Raw genomic sequence first — 21,014 nt, forward strand, 5'->3', positions numbered from 1 at the left:
TCTGCCGCCGTACGCTTCTTCGTCGTCGGAGACGACAGACGTCGACACGTCGTCCGAACGCGCGCACCTCACCGCGTCTTCCGCACCGCAGTCACCGGAATCGTCATCGTCGTCGCTCCAGGAGTTTTTTTTTTTTTTTTTTTTTTTTTTTATTTAGAACTTTCAGCTACAGCTATTATAGTTCGACAATTACAGTATACAATTAAATTAATAATATTAAACATGATAATAATAAATCTGATTAATACAAATAATGATAGACGGTAGAAAATGATTTCGTATCCAATTAAGATTAAGTAACATAATCACAGAATATTTAATAACAACAGTTTAGATATTTATGATTTCGCGAAGTTTGCAATTAAGGAGATAAGGTATTCTTAGAAAGTAATGTGTTTAATAGAGAGGATAAAAGAGAAATCAATGGAGTAAAGAGGGAATTAAGTTGCGTAATAAATTGGGATATAATATTGGAAATAGGTTCAGAGTTTAAATTATTTGAATTGCCCACAGTTGCTTCTGCATAAGTCCTAGGTACTCCTTTGCGTCGGGTGTGAATGGACGGGGGCTTATCTGAGACTGGCAAGACTCTTGTGAGCACTTTAGTGCGTTTTTTGATAACGGATTGATAAACACGGCATCCTTTGTAGTTGGCCGTGTGAACCTCAGAACAGAGCGCGCATTTGGCTGGACTAGCTCGATCCTTGATACAGTCCTCGGAGCGATGGTCTCCACCGCATTTGACGCATCTAGATTCATGTTGACAGTAGTTATCGGTATGGCCTGCTCCAGGAGTTACAGGGCCTTCCTCCGCCGCACGTGATGGTCCGCAGGTCGCAGGACGACCCGTACGAAATACCGCCACTGAACGGCCGACCGACAGCGGACATGGCGACCGTAAGCGGCGCGAGCCTGTTGCGCGCCGCCGTTGTCGTCGTCATCCGCAGATCGTTGTGCTGCAGCAGCCTGTGCGGGGCAGACTCGGAAGTCCTAATGGCACCTATACCGAGGCCGCGGCAGTATACAGAGCCGACGCCGCGACGCTTGGAATCCTCTGCAGCCACCACGGCGGGCGCAACACACGTTCCCGGCAACGTGACACCTGCGAACGCGAGCACGTGGCCACTACGCGTGTGCCAGTAAAACCGGGTACGCGCGCATAACAGGTCGCACTGTACGCGATAATAATAATATTATACTTCGTTCCGAGAACGAGTGCCGAAAATAATCGTCACACGCCACCGAAGTCCGTATTATAATATAGTTCACTGCATCGCTGCAGATGTGTAAGATAATTGTAATGAAAGGCAAAATGTGCGCGTGATGTCTACCTACTGATTATATAATTTGCACGGATAAAACATCGTTAAAAATTAAAATCGAAAAAAATATCCTGACCTATGTGAAATTTTTAAGATCAATAAGACATTTTTATGTAATAAATTAATAATTTGACTCTCATCCGGTGAAATTATTGTATTAATATAGATTGCAAAACGTATAAATATAATTATACCGTATAATATATTTTCAAATCTCAGGTATAAACATAACAATTTTAAGAATGTTTAAACATTTTTTTAAAAAATATTTTATCAGCATTTATATAATAAAAATAATTTACTTAAGAAGAGTCAAAATATTAAAAAAAATATATTATATAGGTAGATAGAAAATGATTAAATAAACATTTGGTGATATGTTCAAATTTTTGCGGTTATTTGTTTATGAGTTTTAGTAGTTACACACAAAAAAAAACAAAATCGATTTTGTCGAAAACAGGATTTGCGTAAAGATTTCCGTTTTTCCTTAACTGTTTTGTTTGTTTTTTCCAATTATTTTGGAAAATATTGGCAATATTTTTTTTTTTTTTTAAGTACGAATTTCTATTCAAAACCAACCTCAAAGTTGAAAATCCAACTTTTGTTTCAACTACTTATTGTGTCTATACATAAAAGACATACACATAATTGTAAAATTAATACATTATTCATCGCTTTAGTTAGAATTTTAAATATTATATATTTTCCAATTATAATGCATTGTTTTAGGTATAATAATATTATCATCGTTGATTGAACCAATTATTTTCATATTTTATATTTTGCTGTTTCATATTGGAAAGACATAACGATGAAATTATTAATAAACACAAATAATGTATATAATCTGAATTGAATTTTTTAATCTTGAAGTTGTATTGCATACTTTATTATTATTTTTATTAAACATAACAGTATCATTAAAGTACGGGTGTTAAGACATAATATTATTTACCTAACTATTTAACTAATTAAATAAGTATTAATTAGATACTAATTATTATTTTTAATAGATATGAAACGGGCCTGTAAGCTGTATTAAGAAGCATATACTTAGTTAAAATGTGTTTGTTACAGTAGTGAATACACCGTAATATACTTACGCATCTTTCAAAGGTTATACACTAAGTTTCATCATAGTTATTTACTTACTCTTATGACGCACTACCACGCGCGATCAGCTACTGAGAGATTACATCTAAAAAAAATGTTTTATAAAGACTACGCAATGGCTTACCAATTTGACAAAGAAAAGGAACGATTACATTTTTTAAATACAACTGTTGATACAAAGCTCTCCTTAAAACTCAATGCCACACTTTAATTAACAATATAATATTATTTTTTATTATATTTTGCTAATTTCATAATTTTTTTTATATAAATACTATAATAAATACATAAAGAAAAAATAACACACAACTACCAAGAGGGATGGGTGCGATCTAACCGTCAAGAGCAACGTATTTTTTTTTTTTATAGTTCCTCGGTTTCTTATCTATACCGACTACAAATCAAGTATTTACTTAAAAATACAAAATTAATTTCATCTTTATAACTATAATCATTATTGGTAGAAATAAACGTTTGGATGTCTCCGACCTTCTTATATGGGCATATATGAAAATCAATTTTAGAGGAAACATTATAGAGAACGTTTATACTCTCATATTATAATATAGACACCTGCAATATGCACTCCATCAACTATATGTCTATATGTGGTAAGTTACCAGTAATTACACAATGTCACCTATCCCGTTGCATTACGTGTACATGATAAAAATTTGTACCACAAGATTTTAGTCTCAAAAATACCGAATACAAGTGAAAAGTTATTAGAAAATTAGGAAAACAAATATTTATTATGTAGTAATCGTGTAAATTGTACAATGGGTAATAATGATAATAATACTATGAATTACAGATGTGATTTTTTATGTTTTAGCATTTCGGTAGGAGTCAAATACAGCACTCCTGGACAGTGAGGACAGTCGTAACGTTTGGCGTTCGGTTTTAATTTCACCATAACATCTTCACGTTCTTCACCTAGAATAGCAAAAATAAAGTTATAACTATTGTAGTCCTTAGATGTAAAATGTCTATAGATTTAACTTGATAAAAAATAAACAATATAAATAAAAAGTAATAAGCGCACTGCTATATTTAAACAGTTTTAAAATATGTATAATTATAATAAAAACAGATAGATTATACTAATCAAAACTAATTATTATAGTAACATAATAATTTTTATGGTAATTTTTCACTAGAGGAAAATATTAAATGACCTGTTATTATTAAGACTATGAATTGTACATTTAAATAGTCCATAAAAAATATTATTCGATTAATACATCACATAGATTCAAATTAAATACTTAGGTGACAAACCACCCCTAATCAGTAATATATTGATAAAAAATCTACATTTAATTGGGATAAAAACAAAGAATATTTGTAATACCATAATATGCAAAGTGATGAGATTTAGAAATGTTAGTTTATATTTTAAAAAAAATAGTAAAGAACTTTAAGCACATTGCGATATTATCTTAATACTAAAAGAGATTTGCTCAGAAACTTACAATATTATATCTGTTATCAGTCAAAATACCCCAATTTATTATAATTTTACAATGCATAACATTAAGCTAATTTTATTGTTTTATAATTTGGTTTGATTTTTATTTATAATGGTTCATACTACAAAAATGAGTACAATAGTTAATTATTTTCTACACGCAAACTCTGAATATCACTTTCTTAAAGAGAATCCCATCATTTTTACTAAGCTCACCAAAAAAATCCACACGTACCACTCAGGGCAACCCTTCAAAAATGACGTTTTCTATAGACTTTCCAATTCCCCTTACAAACTTAATATTATATATTGATGTTCTTAGTTTGTAGAGTTTGTGGAAACTTATAATACATCATCGTTAGACGTTAGGGATAGTAAAAAGAGACGTTTGACAAATATTTTTTAAAGTTCTATCACTTTAATGTAGTTACATTTTTGAAAGATCCTTCTAAACTAATATATTGATTTGAGTAAAAGAGTAAAAAATGTAACAGAATGTATTATGTAAAAAATTATGTTGAACTTAATTTTTCAAAATCCTTAATATTTAAGTACTTCTAAAATATAAAACAGATTCATTTTTGTATATTGAACTCAAAATAAAAGAGCTGCTTTAGATGATATAAATGTATATAATGTATATATTATGTTTGATAATTTACGTAAACATGTCATTAAAATATAAAAGTACACCAGAAAAAAAAACCCATTCAGTGTAAAAAAAATGTATTTCGAAAAATTGCAATAGGATGAGTATTTAAAATATGAAGGTACACGATGATAACATTTAAATCTAAATTTTTAATTTAATAAAATCAACGAGGGTAGAAAAGAGAGAATAAAATACGTAAAGGTTATAACTTATAATGATTGATATCGAAATATATTATTAAATAAAAATATTTTGTTAAAACCATTTGCACTGATTTTGAAACTGAATAAAATAATCATTATTATGTACATAAATAATTATTAACCTTTATATCCATGGGTTCATTATAGATGCTACATAGTATATTATATTATGTTTTTATGAATTAAAAATGCATAAAAAGTCCTGTTTTCTTACATATAATCAGTTAGGTATAATGGTTATTTTATTTTATTATTTAAACAGATAGATCAAAATCGATGAGATCATGAACAAAAATTATGTAAAAAAATATAACTACAATATTTAATCCTTAAGTATGCGTTATTAATTAACCATAATGTTTCTAGATGTAATAAACCAAAAAGTTATAGTAATATATTTTTACATTAAAATGTTTAAGTTTGAAAATATTTGTTTTAATCTAAATCCAATTCACTTCCAAAACATTGAATGCTTCTTGTATTTTTAAAACGAAAAATGTTTTTTCAAGTTACAGTTTATAGATGACAAATTATTCTTAACATTACTTAGATATATATACATATACCATAAATAGATAACTCGTCGTTATTTATAATATTCTAAACAAACAGAAATTTAATTTCATTTCATTTAATGTTATGATTATGAAAAAAATGTATTTAATAAATGTATATAGCCATTTAATAAGTATTTAATTTTTGTCAAGACATTGCCATAATTATTATATAAAAATTAAAATTTTTAGCTATTTTTAATTCCGAATACTACATTTTTCCTACTATAATAACAATTAAGAGGATGCTACCACTGCATGTGTTGTTTCCGCTTTTCAAACATACAATATATAGTAAGTTTATATTCAGTAGAACCAATTTCATATAATTAGCTTTAATATTAGAGTAAATTATAACCTACTATTACAGTTAAAGTTAAGAATATTATTTGTACTTAAGCGTTAGGTTTTATCAATATTTTAATTTTTAAGCTAGAAATGAGCGTGTTTAATTTGCAATATTTATACACATTTTGCTTAAAAATTAAATATTGAAAAACGACAATGCCTAATTACAGATAATGTTCTTACCTTTATATAACTTCAATAATAGGTCAATTTACTCTAATATTAAAGCTAATAATACGAAATTAGTTCTACTGGATGTAAATTTGATATGTTATATATTTGTAAGACGAAGACAGCACATGTGAAGTTAGAGTCTTTTAAGGGGGATTAGATAAAAATTCTCCTCTTATACTATATAGGTTAAATGTACTACGGTATAAAATGTAACTATTTAAAATTTTTAAATATCAAAAAAATAGAATACATTTTAATTTTTTTTTTAATTATGTACATCTTAAATTATACAATATTATTTAAGTTTGAATATATTTAATATTTACATAATACGGAATCCTAATTAGTTGGTATACACAAGGTGTATCACAACTATTTAATAAATATAGTAACATTTTTAATGGAAGTTTATTAAATAATCTTATTACACCTTATATATTTGAATATTAAGAAATTAATATTTTATGAGTTGATACATTTTTATAAAACCACTAAAAAATATTTTAATATTTGAACCTATAAATCAAACACAATAATATAACCATAATTTCTTGGGAAAACAATAGGTACCTATTTTTATTAAAATGTTCAGTCTTAATTAATTTATACGGGTTTTAAATGGAAACGAGTATAAACGTGAAAGGTAATCTTTAAAAAGTAACTTTTGAGTAAAGTTCTTTTCATTTTTATTTCCTTACGATTTTACTTTCATAACTAGGCCATTAGTTTAAAGTGTTTAGCGTGATTCATAGTATTATATTTTGTCATTAGATTAAGTTATAATTTATACAAAGGTCATAGTCATATTTTTTTAATATTTTTTTTATTTTATGAGTGAAAAGTTAATACACAGACAATATTTAATATGAAATCAACTATACTCAAATATTTTACTTTTTCATCATTTAATAATAAAATAAGTAATATATTATTATATATGTATTAAAAACAAAATACTTCACCGATTGTTCTTTTCATTTGCTAATGATTCGACATAAAATGTATGTACCAATAGTAAGTAAAATAAGGTCGAAATGCACTTTTTTCGAATTGCTCTCAAGACCAAACAAATAATATTCAAACGCACTCCCGAAAACTACCAATAATGTGTACAATGACACTTAACTTTGTTCACGTGTTTTTCTTTTACAATATATAATTTTTATATATAATCAAACCACAACCATGCTCATTTTTAATAATTTGTAAATTACTTGATGACATACAGATTACACAAAGCCCAAAAAAACTGTATTGAAATATTATTTTATTATTTTATCAATTATATATATATATAATTTATTATCAATATAATACAACATTATATATGTATATTTGTTGATAACTATTGCTGGCACTCCTCGCATTACAAATTAATTTGGTCATGTAACACAAATCTATCGACATTTCAATTAAAATTAATATTTATAAGTTTTATGACTGATCAGATCAAATGCAATTAAATATTACTTTTTTCGACCTAAGTATTACATTTTGATTAAGGTAAGTGAAGTTCAACTCCCCTTCCCATATCAATATTACGTTTATCTTATAGTAATACAACAACAATGAATATTTTATGAACTTCTAAGAATAGGTATAGCCGTATACGATTTCTTCATTATTCTAAAATATTTGAAATTTAACTATACTCGTGATTATTTATAATCAAAAAAATAAAGTTATAATTACTATACAGTATTACGGTATATATTATATACATTATATTATAAAAGTACTTGCAAGTAAATGTACATACCTTCAGCGGTGCCGGAAGTAGTTTGAGAGTCACATACTTGCCGATGTTGCAATTTTTCAAGAGCACTCGTCACTTCTATTGTACTGTTGCAAAAGGGACAAATCCAAGGATCATATACCACTAGGCTTTGACCCGTTAAACTGAAAGTTCATCACTGACCGTAAGATAATGACAGTCTAAATAAATGTATCAGCTCACCAATCATATGTCAAGTACGGCGAAAGTCTTATTCCACCATATTTATCATCTTCACACACCTGCCAGTCATCACCACAGAAAGGATTAGAACCCGTGAATGATACGTGTTCGCCAGATGGTCCGACATACATGACTTTTTGATCAGCAGCTAAGAGTCTCTTCATTGTGTAACCAATTTCGGCGTTCATAAATTGTACCATGTCCACGGACAGTTGATGTTCTGATTTTCTATTACTCCTTCCTAAAAATGCATAAGCCAATTTTAAGTATATGTATATACATAAATTACTACAGTTATTTTAAAAAATGAAAAAAAAATTGTATTAATACCTTCGAGCTTAAGTTTCAAAAGATTATCCCAAGTATTACGGAGTTTTGTAGCTTTGAGTATTAAATTTTCAGCAGCTTCCGGTAGAGGAAACTCCAGTTGCAACCAAGAGTCGCAAATGATTCTAAAAAACAACGGCCAAACAATTAAAAAATAAATGTAATTTATGGATTACCTAGAAAATGGTTAATTAATACTAACTGGGAGAAATTTCTATTGGTGCAAATGTTTCTACTAAATAAAAGAAGAGTCTGTGCTCCTGGCATCCGTAATGAGTTCATAATATACGCTTTAGTAGTTTCCAAAAGTGACCTAAAAATTATCAAAATTAATTTAAATTATAAATAGACCGCAAGTTGTTAAATTATATTATGTTTATTTTTTAGACATCAAACAAATTAAACCATATTCAGGTTTATTTATAAGTTTACAATGTTTACTCATATAAATATAGCCATCTTTCAATAAAAATAAGTTTTCTATAAGACTACACACAATATATGTCTATACAAGAAATATAATTATTATAGACTACTATAGAATAACGTGTATTAAAAAATGTAAATATTTTCATAAAATATTAATATATATCATATGATTAATTAATTGATTAATAATGTTATAAACATAAGCTTATTATTAATTTTAACAACTTAATCTCATATACTTACTATAGATATACATTTAAAATATAATGATTTTACTTTTAACCAATAATCTTCAATATATCAATTTGAAAAACCTCATCATCGGGAGTGTTAAATTTGAATTATATGATACATCATTGTATAGGAAAAACGATTCGTAGAGATGATTGTCAACCTAATTTGAAATGCATATAGAAAAAATCTGTGCCTATGTATTTTTGTTTTAATCGTTTTAGAGTTACATAAATAAAACATTGATTTTGTCAAAAAATTGGATTTACGTAAAAATTCCCATTTTTCTTCAATTTTTTGTTTGTTTTTCCCGATTATAAAAATAATTAAGTTATGTTTGACTTCTCTAAAGTACAAACTAAAACCAATTTTATATCCAAAACCACCCCCATTTTTGAAAATCAAAGTATTTAATCGAAAACTTATCGTGTCATACACAAAAAACACACATAATGATAAAATCAACATATTTATCGCTCAGAATCTAAAATTGAAAATTATCATTAAAATATGGATACTAAATTAATTTGTTATTAATTATACTAAAATTATCAAAAATCTCATGATTTAATTTTTAAATAACCAACTACATAATATATTATACAAAATAATGAAAATGTATTTGTTTTTATCATAATCAAATCAAATAATAATAATAATTCATTAAAATATATTGTTTAAAATATAATTAAATTAATATAATCAAATAATAGAACTTTTATTCCATTAAATAACCAACTTTAATAAAAACATAATCTTGCTTGCAAGATACAATTTGTTGATTTAAATATTAAATTTAGTATGATTGACCTGAGTAAATATCTCAAAATATGGATTAATAAATAATTATACTTACATATATATTAATATTTGATGCTTAGAGCTTACAGTATTTTTTCCTTTAAATTCAGGAACATAGATTATTTCAGATTCAGTGAGTTGAAGTACATCTGAATGATTACCAAAATAGCTCATAGGATGAAGAGATACAAATGGTTTACCTTCAGTATGAAATAAATGTTCCTTAGTAGTCTATAAATAGGTAATCATTTAATAATATTAATTAAGTTTAACATTCAAAATACAAGAGTATAATTTAAATATTTGGATACAATTATTTAATAAAGTAAAGTATTTTTGAAAAATAATATTAATTTTTTTTACCTTGCAAGAATTGAACTCATCACTAATTGCTATATGAGGATACAATCCACTACTTAAAATTATTTTTAACATCATTAAGTCTTTGTAGCTAATTGCAGTAGATCCTTTCAATAATTGCTAAAAAAAATTGGTTATTAAATATTTCATTTTTATAATATTATACAATGTATAGTTTTTACTTTAACTTGTCGCTGATTATGCCGCAATCTAAAATCTATATCTCTTATATCAACTGAATCATCTTCAGCATCTAAATTGTCCTCAATTTCCCACATATCTTTTTTTAATACTTTTCTCTTTCTTGAATCTTCCTCTTTGTGTGTTTTTTTCATACCACGTAACAGTTTCAGTTCACCATGTCTAAGGGCTCTTTCTGCACTAGTCATATCATCCATATTTTTTTCTTCATTTTTTACTAAACCACATTCCTAAAAAAATAAAATAATAGAACTATCGTTTTATTTTCAAACAAATTACAATAAAATTTTACATCCAACAAATCTTTAAATTGTCGCCGCAATTTAGTCATCTCATAAAATCGTTGTTCTTCAAAACCTCGTCTTTTACACCATTGACGTGTATTGGTATTTTGACCATTGCTCTTCAACTCTAACCATTGCTTAAAAGCATTAAGTAAAATTATTGGATCACCATGATCAGATTCTAAATCCATTCTTGCTCTCTAAACAAACAAAAAGTCATTATAATTTTATTAATATTTGATTTTATTATTTTATCTGATTATACTTCGCATTCAGTATCTTTGTATGCTTTATTAGTGAATGGCGTTTGAACTGATAGAACACATGCTAATGACAATACAGGCTCCAATTGATCAAACAGAGATCCCATTATTAACATTTTTCCAAGTGGTATGTCAACTGGAAGTTGTGATAACATTTTACCAATTGGGGTCAATCTTTCTTCTTTTGTTAATGCCCCCTAAAATCATAATTTTTATTTAATAATTTATTGTACTCACTTTTATTTAAAAAACAATAAAAATATGCTTATTTATGAATTTAAACCAATGATACAATAAATACAGGGTCAAATTGGTCTGGCAAGTTACTGAGTAAAATTCAGTGGGCCGCTTGTATAAATATGGGCCGGTTTTGAGTGTTTAGTCATATTTTTTTTATTATAGTGATAAGTTAGAATAAACATTGGTAAAAAAATATAATTGATTCAAATTATTTAAACCGTACAGTAGTTATTGTTGTAATTAAACGTTAGAAGAAGGCTGATATCTTGCCAATCCAGCACTAAATGAATATAGAGATTTTATAAGCACAAAATTTGTCAGATTTAGCCTTTCAAAAAGCAATAATAAATTAACATATTCAGTTATATAGAATGCAGATTGCTTAATTTTAAAATAATGCTTTGTTCAAGTTCCTATACACATGTTTTTTTTTTAATTGTAAGGTATATAAATGTTTATATGCATATTTTTACTATTTTTATAGGGCATACATTAATTTACCAAATTTAAATATGTACATGCTATATACCCATGTATACCCTCTAAAATTCCACTGATTGTACAAAATTGTTCAACAATTTTATTTGGTTTTTATTTAGTAATGACATAAAAATTTATCATAGAAAATAATGCACAGCCTATAACTGTTGTAACTTTGAAGATTTATCCATTATAGTCAAAATATCAAATTAATAAAAACACACAACAAAGTATAAACTATGAAATTACTATGAACTATGATAAAATAGATATATCATTTTAATACAGACATTAAATTATATTTCTCAACTTACATGTTGTTTCAAGGATTCTATGGCATTTTCTATATTTTCTGGTTGTGGTGGTTCAATGAATGGAAATAGTCGAGCATTAGGCAATCCCATGGCTACCATCTGCAATAACAATGCATCAAGGGGTACCTTTTGTAGCTCAGGTGTACTGTAGTCTGCCATAGCATCAAATTCATCTTCAGAATACAATCGATAACAAACTCCAGGGCCAGTACGACCTGGGTGAAATATGCAATGTGAAAATAAAATGTTAATAGAAATTTTATTGACAATATAATAAATACCAGCTCTCCCTTTGCGTTGGTCAGCACTTGCTTTGCTAACCCAAAATTCCTTAAGTCTTTGCACTTTACTCGTTGAATCATAACTCATTTCTTTAACCTTTCCAGAATCAACAACAAATCTAATGCCATCTATAGTTATAGAAGTTTCTGCTATGTTGGTAGATACAATACATTTTCTTGTACCTTCAGGCGCATAATCAAAAACCTAAATTAAACAAGCAATTTTATTATAAAATGATTTATCAGTATTTAATAATTTTGTTAATAATCTTGCCTTATCTTGTTCTCCCAATGACATTGAACTATGCAAAGGAAGTATAATCCAAGTGTCATTTTTTTCACAATAAACCCTTGCTGCATCTACTACTGCTGTAATTTCCGCCATACCACTTAAAAACATAAGTACATCCCCTCTTTCATGTTTAGGATATTTTTTATCAATCATATGCATAATTTTTATAAAAGGAGATGGATCAAAACGTTCAGATTTCTTGCCTAGTACTTTCATTTCGCTAATAACTGGATGGTATTCTAACTTAATTGGATATAAGCGACCTGGCACCTACAACAAATACAGTTTTATTAACTAATCTTTATCAAACCTTTATAGTTTATTTAATGATTTACTGAACAAGCAAATATTAAGTTATACAATTTACCTGTATCAATTTGGCTAATGGAGAAAAGTATTTACTGAACAGGTCTACGTTTATGGTAGCAGACATAAGAACAAGTTTAACATCAGACCTTTGATGTAATAAGCATTTCATAACTCCTAACAAAAAGTCTCCATGTAAATGGCGTTCATGTATTTCGTCCAAAACAATAACATCATACTGTGATAATAAATCCTCCCCACAGACCTAAATAAATACATCACAATTATTGTCCCAATGAGTTTTTTAGAGCAAAATAATATCAATATATTTTTCAATAATGTTTAACATAGTAACCTGTCTTAGTAATAATCCTTCAGTTAAAAATAAAATTTTTGTGTCTTTATTAACTGTTTTTTCAAATCGAATTTGATATCCAACATCATTGTTATGAATAGATAAAGATTCATAAGCTACTCTCTTTGATAGCGATATACATGCAATACGACGTGGTTGGGTGCAAGCTATAATAGAATATGAACATCAAAAACAATCTTAGATAATAAAATTCATATTTTAATAAATGTACCTATTCTCTTAAAACCCGCATTTGACAAGTATTGAGGAATCTGGGTAGATTTTCCACAACCAGTATCTCCAGCAATAATTACAACTCTATGATGTTTCACTGCTTCAATTATTTCATCTCTTAAAACAAAAAGAAGTGTTGTGTTAAAGTGATAATTTCATGATTGTTATTAATTTGCTCACTTGAATTGATATACTGGTAAATTTTGTTGTGTTTCTCTAAGTTTTCTCAACTTGTTGAACTTTTCTTTTTGCTTAAAATCCATATACATAAGAATCAATTGACGAAACTTAGATATATCTTCTTTGGTTAAAGGTCTCTTTTCATATGCTTCTTCTTGGTCATATGTAGGTAGTCTTGAAGCAAATTCATCATCAGAATATTCCATTTTTAGGTTAATTAAATGCATTTTGTCAAACACTTCTGGAAGCTTGAGGGGATTAGAACTTAATTTTGCAACAACAGAATTATCAGAGGTTGTTTTTTTCATAGTAAAGGATTCAAATTTTTTTACAAATAGCCAAACATCATTAATATCTTCTACTAACTCTTCATTAAAGAACACTTTTTCCAAAATACGTTTATAATCCAAAAAAGTAAAAGGTCTTTTAGAAGTTTTTTGGTGTTTAGAATTGTAATTTCCATCATTGGAGTTTCTTCGTTTTTCTTGATACATTTTTCTTAAGTTAATCCTGTAGTATCAAATAATAAACATATTCAATAATTTATATATGTAATGTAATGAAATATAAAATAGTAAAAATAATAATTTAATAATATAGTTTAATAGTTTATATCAATGCCTCCTCCCTTCATCCATATTATTTATCATAGTCCAATTAGTCCAATACCTATACATAAATTTAACACTGATATTAATAAAACGATAATTCATTATATTTTTAAGTTTATACAATTGATATTATTTACAAAGTACACACAAATTAAAATGTAATGAATAAACCAACATAATATGCTTAGACCGAATTAAAATTAAAACAACAATCATCATAATTAGGGATAGGATTTTAAAACAATATAAAATAATAAAATATTCATTTAATTTTGTTAAAAATAAATATTCTCAAGTATGCAATAAAAATGAATTTAAAAACACATTTTTTATCTATAACATAAATAATGAATTGAACCAACAAATTCCAATTATTGTTAAGTGAAAGAGAATCATTATACAATTTTAAAATAGATTGAATAAAGTTACTTTTTATATAAGCTAAATACATTTTATTAGTTTTACTTAAAAATAAATCTACAGTATTTCTGATATATTTTTATATTTTTTCGTCAAACTAAATCAATGATTTATTAAATTTAAATTTGGAGAAATTACTCTCTAAATAACATAGCATCTAGCCTTTTACGCTTCTTTCATTTAAATATAACATGAAGTATGAATTTATCATGTTTATAGTTTAAATTTTCAAAATAAAAAATATACCATTAGTATCAATATGAAACAATTAATAAGTATGAATTATCAAATTTTTGAAGAGATAATATAACAAAAAAATTAACAATCCATATAAACCCTAGCCCTTATTATAGCTAATAAAAATATGTTAGAACTTAACACTAATCTATAAACATAATTGGTTAATTTATTATAAACAGGAATTCAGATTTATCTCAAATTGTGGTATTTTAAATAACAATAACTATTAAATAATATTATATAAACAGATTTATTTGTTATTTAATACAATAGTTTTAAATAAGTATCACAACTAATAATCTATCATTTATTTAAAAATAGATGTCATCAAGATATTATGTTTTAAAATATAAAATAAAATTCAATCATAGCTATTTTGATGTAAATCACTAACTTCGTCCAAAATATCCTCGACAACATCAGTTTTTGAAGGTAAAGCATTTGTAAATAAGTTACCTAGAATAAAAGTATAAAATACAATTAATTTATGTTTTAAGAAGCTTAATTTCGTTAGACCATACTTATTTTATTAAAAATATTAAATTTCATAGTAACTAATAATTAATATTTATATTATTAAAAAAAATAAGATAACATAAAAAAAATAACAACTGCATTTAATAATTATATAAGATAGGTAATAATTAACGTATAGCAAATACTATAATTCAATATAATAATACATTGATTTAGGTAAATAATCTTATTAAGAGGACTTCTCACCCGCATGTGTTGTCTGTCTTACACAAAATCTTACTCAATTTTATGGACTACTTTATCATTATGGTAGATAATAAAATCTTATAATAAGTGACTACTGTTATTAAAGACAGGCACATAGCCAGGATTTTATTTAATTTTAATTTTTTTACATGATTGATATAAAAAAAAAAAACATATAATTTATAATAATTTTGAGACAGGTCAGAAAACGGACAGAAAACTTTACATAAGTAGATAATATTATTTTACATACCTAATTAAAGTTTTTATTCTCATTTCTTAATTTTAGGTTCACTTCACAATATTTATAATAGTTAAAAATAAGTAACTAGTTTTGCTGTTCAGTTAACCTAACGACAAGATACAGCTATTGTTACTTCTATTCACATTAAAACTTTAATTATGTATATATAAGTATTATCAGGCCAAAATAAATATTTTATTATTGATATGTAAACAATTTAAATTGACATACAAAATACCAGTTATCAAAAATTTCAATTTTTAATCTTAACTAATAATTAGATATTAACAAATTGTCATGAAAAAAATCAGAATTTCAATCTTAGTTGATATAAAACAATTTGTATTTTTTGTAGGTAACACATTACTGTTGTTAGAAATTCAAAAACATTATTGGCTCTAATTTGATCAATATTTATTCAGTTTTAATATTTTTTTTTAAACTGTTTTAAAAATATGATCAACAAAAATTAAAAATTTAAAAAACTTAATTGCCTAAAAAAATGTTTTGAAAAAAAAATTAAATTTAATACCATTCTATCAGAATTCTCATACTTATTACTGTAAAAAACTTGCATTTAAATGTATTGATTCTCTACGGAGATATTAATGGTAATACAGGACTTTTGGGACATGCTGTATATTAAAAATGATCTTGTTTAGTTTACAATTTATGTACATCTATTTTAATAATTATATTAGATAAATTATTAAAATTAAATAAGAACTGAAATACAAAGAAGTTGAACTTTTGTAGTTAATTAAATTAGGTAGTGTTATAAATATAATTTAATAAATATAGTAGCATTTTTTATGTTATATGTACATTGTAAAAGTTTGAGTTTTCAAACATTTTATATTTCATAAAAATACATAATAGTAAAAGATAAACACATTTCTTAATTTTATCTTAATAAAATTGTATGAAATTTATAAAGTGCAAACTGCATTAAAATATTTCATGACTAAACCTAGATTTACTCAAATAAATTTTTGAAATTATTCAACTTAATTTTATCTAAACATTCTAAACAATAGATATATAAATTTATTTATTTATGAAAATTACTCTAGTTGATATAGTGTTGATAATAAAGAATAAAAACATACATAAATGCAGCTAATAGATATCATTATTAATTTTATTTTGGTAATAAAAAAATTATTTGTTGCTTACCAATAGTATTAGGAGATATTTTTTCTAAAATCACTTTGCACTTTCTACGTGTATTGACTTGATAAACAGTATGTTTGTATGGTAGTTCTAAAGTAGAAAAATCAATATTGAGTCCTGGATTAATGGCTGGAAGTCCAGTATAAGGATGTATGAAATCAGCCCAATAGCCAGCATTTTGTAGACGATCACTTATACCAAAAGCAGCATGTAGATACTATAAATTAAGAAAATATAGAAAATATACATTTTGAATGGATGTTCAAAAAAAAAAATAATAGAATCTAAAATTTCAAAAAATGTATTATTTTATATTTACCTGTTTTGTTAAATTTGACATATTTGTATTAGAGGTTTGCTTTAAATTAATAGTAATCATACACAGGCTGAAATTTTTCAAATGAGGAACATTGAATCGCTCTGTGATTTCTAAGTAAATAAAGCAATAATGATATTTAGAAAATAAATAAATTAAAGGAAATAAAATAAATAATGTACTACATACCAGATTTTAAGAGAATTGGGCAGTCTTGAGTATAATAATTTAGTCTAGTGGTTATGATGCAGTCCTGTAAACAATATTATAATTTATAATATAAAATCATATCAAATTCTAAAACATTTTTCATATTATAGGCATTGGCAAAAACAGCGGGAGGGTTGTCATAAAAAATGGGTGAAGGCATAACAATATATTCACCAAAATCAAAACTACAACTTAATTGTTGACTTAGAAACAAATCATAGGTACACAATATTGCAGTGGCGTAATTTTGGGAGGGATATGGGGATATATCCCCCCCAGACCCTTTTTTTTTTTGGAATATCCATAATTAAATTCCCGTAAGCACTAAGTTTTAAAAGATTTTAAGATAAGAAATAAGAATTCATGGATATTAAGAGGACGCCATACCCGCATGTGTTGTCTCTGTCTTACCAACGTACATCATAAAAAATTTTCGTTCAGTAGAATGCATTTTGTGACGTTAGCTTTAATATTATAGAGTAAATTTACCTATAATAAAATTGAAAGGTAAGAATATTATCTAGACAATGACAAATGCTTTTAATGATATTATCATTTTAAAGTGAGTTATAGCTATGTAAAATATTACAACTTTAAAATGTTCATAATTCACTTTAAAATGATAATATCAATAAAATCATGTCATTGTCTAGATAATATTCTTACCTTTCAATTTTATTATAGGTAAATTTAATCTATAATATTAAAGCTAACTTCATAAAATGCATTCTACTGAACGAAAATTTGTTATGATGTACGTTAGTAAGACAGAGACAACACATGCGGGTATGACGTCCTCTTAATATAATATCATAGTTGAGATTTTTTTTTTGATTTTACTAACATAAAACTACGATACCTAGCTCATCAATTACAATATATAACAAGAAAATTGTACAGCTCATAGTTAAAATATAACATTGATAAATTTACGATTTACAACTCTAGATTAGTGTTAAAAGCATGAAATATATCACAAATAATCACATTATAATATATCACATTGAAATAATATTATAATTTATAAAAATTATATTTAGCTTAATTTAATTGTTACTTTATTGTCTTTGAAAACCATTATTATACCATTTACCTCCTTTAATTAATTTATAATAATGAATTAATATAATATTGTGATCTACGAGATTTAATGGTCAATGGGGGGCATAGCCCCACTAGAACGATAGTATAAACTTATATCCTAATCCCACCCCAGAACCAATTCCAAATTGCGCCACTGCAATATTGGTAAATAATTTTAAATACATAAAAAATCATGAAAAAAGTAAAAAAATATAATTAGATAATTAGATAAGAATATAATTATTTTTTGAAATAATATTACCAGGTTATTTTTGTAACACAGATAATGTGACAATGTTGACAATACATCAACATGATTTACAAAAAAAAAAATATGAAATTAAGTAAAAGGAAATGAAGCTCGCAGTAGATATCTAAATTCTTTTGTAAATTTTAAATGTATATTATGTATAGTTAAAAAACCACTTGAACGATGTTTTTAGGTATATTATTATTTTTCTAATAATACATTTTAATAAAACCAAACTTACCTCAGGCGCAATACCCACATTGTTGGGTAATTTGAACTGGCTATCTTTATGTCTTGGTAGCAGCTGCCAATTAGGATTTGTTCGGAATTCAGAATCTTCGATTTTCTATTACATGAATATTATAATTTATAAATCATATTGAAACAACAATATAATAATGTATGTAAAAAGCAACTAAAAAAAATCTTTTTTTAAAATGAAAAAAGTAGAATGAAACATTATTTTGAATTTAATTAGATTAATTAATCTTAACTCAAAAGATTAAATGAATAATAATTACAAGTGAAAAAATGCTAGTTACCTTCCCATATATATTTACATTATATTATTACAAGAAAATGAAATTATACAGGAATTATATAGAAATGTATAGTTATTTTTATTAAGAACCAAAGCATTGAAATTTAAAATGAAAGGTAACACATTTCTTTTTCATATCTAGTTGTAAAAACTATACAATATATCTAATTTAATTTGTTACAAACTTACTGCTATTAACAAATGTTTTATTAAATAATAAAAATGATATTACTTACCATAACGAGCTCATCTTCCTGTTCTAATAATTCTTCTCCTCTAATTTCTCTATCGCGTCGAGATTTCCTGGAGTAGGCCCTACTGGCTAATACATAAACTATTTGTTTTGCATTGTGGGCCGACTTCATTTTTAAACACGATTGCAGCATAACAGTGCACCTTTAGGTAGGGAGGAGGCAAACTGTTACTTATAATAATATTCTAAATAAACGTTAGACAGAATTCAAGAATTGGATTTAATAATCTGTTTTTGATCTAAGTGGGAGAATAAATATAATTAACTGCGTACGAGTATTTTGACTATAAGTAATACATAAATAAGATAAGAATTTTACTTTTGACCGAGTTAAACAAAATAATTGCGTTTCACTTTTGCAAAGACCTAATTTTAGTTTATTAAAATAAAGTAATATAATAATACAATATACAAACCTTGAAGTAGAAGATAGTAAACAGACGTATGAGCCCACTAGGTTGGTATAGTCAACTAACAATATTTTTGATCATTCATCAACTATTTCTTAATTGTTTTGAAACCATTACGAATAAAATAATAAATTATTGTTTTTTTACGTATCAGCGAAATCAAAATAAATAAAATGTTTTCGTGACTTACGAAAGTACAAACTACGTATGATAATTGATAATGAAAATCTGTTGTAGTGATTACGACGGATCCGTATTGGAATACCTTTAACCATAAAATATACCAACCACTTGATAACTGTGTTAGGGATAAAAATGGCGGTATATGTCTCAAGTTCAAATCTATTCGTTATTTGCCTTTAGTATATTATATTATACAGTCTTAGCTACATTATGATCCGTGATCAACTGATCTAGCTTAAGCACTTCCACGGTTTTTTAACATTACTTAACCGACAAATAATCTATCAACTCTATATTTTTTAAATCACAATTTGTTTTTAATGTAATAAAGTAGACATATTAATATGTTTCTAAAGAACATATATAAGATATTTTGTTAAGTACTTGCTAACTAATAATTATGATTATACCAACGCAAAAATGAACGCTCGATGTCTATTTTAGTAGATCAACATTTTTAAATGATTGATGTTACGAACTGATTCTATGAAGTCTATTCCTCTATTTCAGTCTAAAACACTTTTTGTATGATTTTTCGAATTTGCCTTGACTCTGGTCCACGTCTTTTCATCTATCCTTCTGCCGAGATCTTGTAGTTTTGTAGGAATCCCTTGACCATAGGCGTGTCTATGCCTCATTCGCAGGTCGTGCACAACAGTGGCATACCCAGGAGGATGGGATTACTGCACTAGAATTATCAAATATAATATATTTATAAATATAAACGTTACAAGTTCACATGATGAAAGTTAAATAAAAATTATATGAAATCAGAAACTGAGAAAAATAATAAGATTATATTGTACACCACAATTTATAATGTAAGTTAGATCAAATTTCGCAGGTTATGCACTTATGCATGTGCACTGTGCAGGACAGGCAAGACCCGTAAACACGACTATGCCCTTGACTATAAGCACAACGAAAGTGTGATGGCTATGGGCTGAGTCTATGACGAATTAGAATCTAGTAAAAAAATCTAAGG

At 26.3% G+C, this 21,014-nt stretch overlaps 2 protein-coding genes across 3 annotated transcripts; both read right to left on the reverse strand.

The window, feature by feature from the left end:
- Positions 1–3,167: 3,167 nt before the first annotated feature.
- On the reverse strand, positions 3,168–20,065 carry LOC132929104 (probable ATP-dependent RNA helicase DHX34). Of its 2 annotated transcripts, XM_060994205.1 has the most exons (18): positions 19,853–20,065; positions 13,373–13,882; positions 13,191–13,309; positions 12,959–13,125; positions 12,665–12,868; positions 12,280–12,567; positions 12,006–12,210; positions 11,725–11,939; positions 10,693–10,887; positions 10,436–10,627; positions 10,125–10,373; positions 9,946–10,062; positions 9,638–9,813; positions 8,324–8,434; positions 8,125–8,246; positions 7,795–8,035; positions 7,597–7,736; positions 3,168–3,371 (listed from the first exon to the last, which is right to left on the reverse strand). In XM_060994205.1, the coding sequence occupies exons 2-18, from the start codon at positions 13,864–13,866 to the stop codon at positions 3,244–3,246; spliced, it is 3,363 nt and encodes a 1,120-aa protein (XP_060850188.1). In that variant the 5' UTR covers positions 13,867–13,882; positions 19,853–20,065; the 3' UTR covers positions 3,168–3,243. The 2 variants fall into 2 exon arrangements, with proteins under 2 accessions (XP_060850188.1, XP_060850189.1); XM_060994206.1 differs by lacking the exon at positions 3,168–3,371 and having other exon boundaries at positions 7,627–7,750.
- LOC132930035 (cobalamin trafficking protein CblD) lies at positions 15,005–19,548 on the reverse strand. The gene is made up of 6 exons (XM_060995691.1): positions 19,420–19,548; positions 18,884–18,988; positions 17,289–17,352; positions 17,103–17,212; positions 16,787–17,000; positions 15,005–15,099 (listed from the first exon to the last, which is right to left on the reverse strand). Exons 1-6 carry the CDS (start codon positions 19,546–19,548, stop codon positions 15,005–15,007), a joined length of 717 nt encoding a protein of 238 aa, XP_060851674.1.
- Positions 20,066–21,014: the final 949 nt, after the last annotated feature.

The sequence above is a fragment of the Rhopalosiphum padi genome, chromosome 4, assembly GCF_020882245.1.
Source record: "Rhopalosiphum padi isolate XX-2018 chromosome 4, ASM2088224v1, whole genome shotgun sequence".
In the NCBI taxonomy this organism is placed as follows: domain Eukaryota; kingdom Metazoa; phylum Arthropoda; class Insecta; order Hemiptera; family Aphididae; genus Rhopalosiphum; species Rhopalosiphum padi.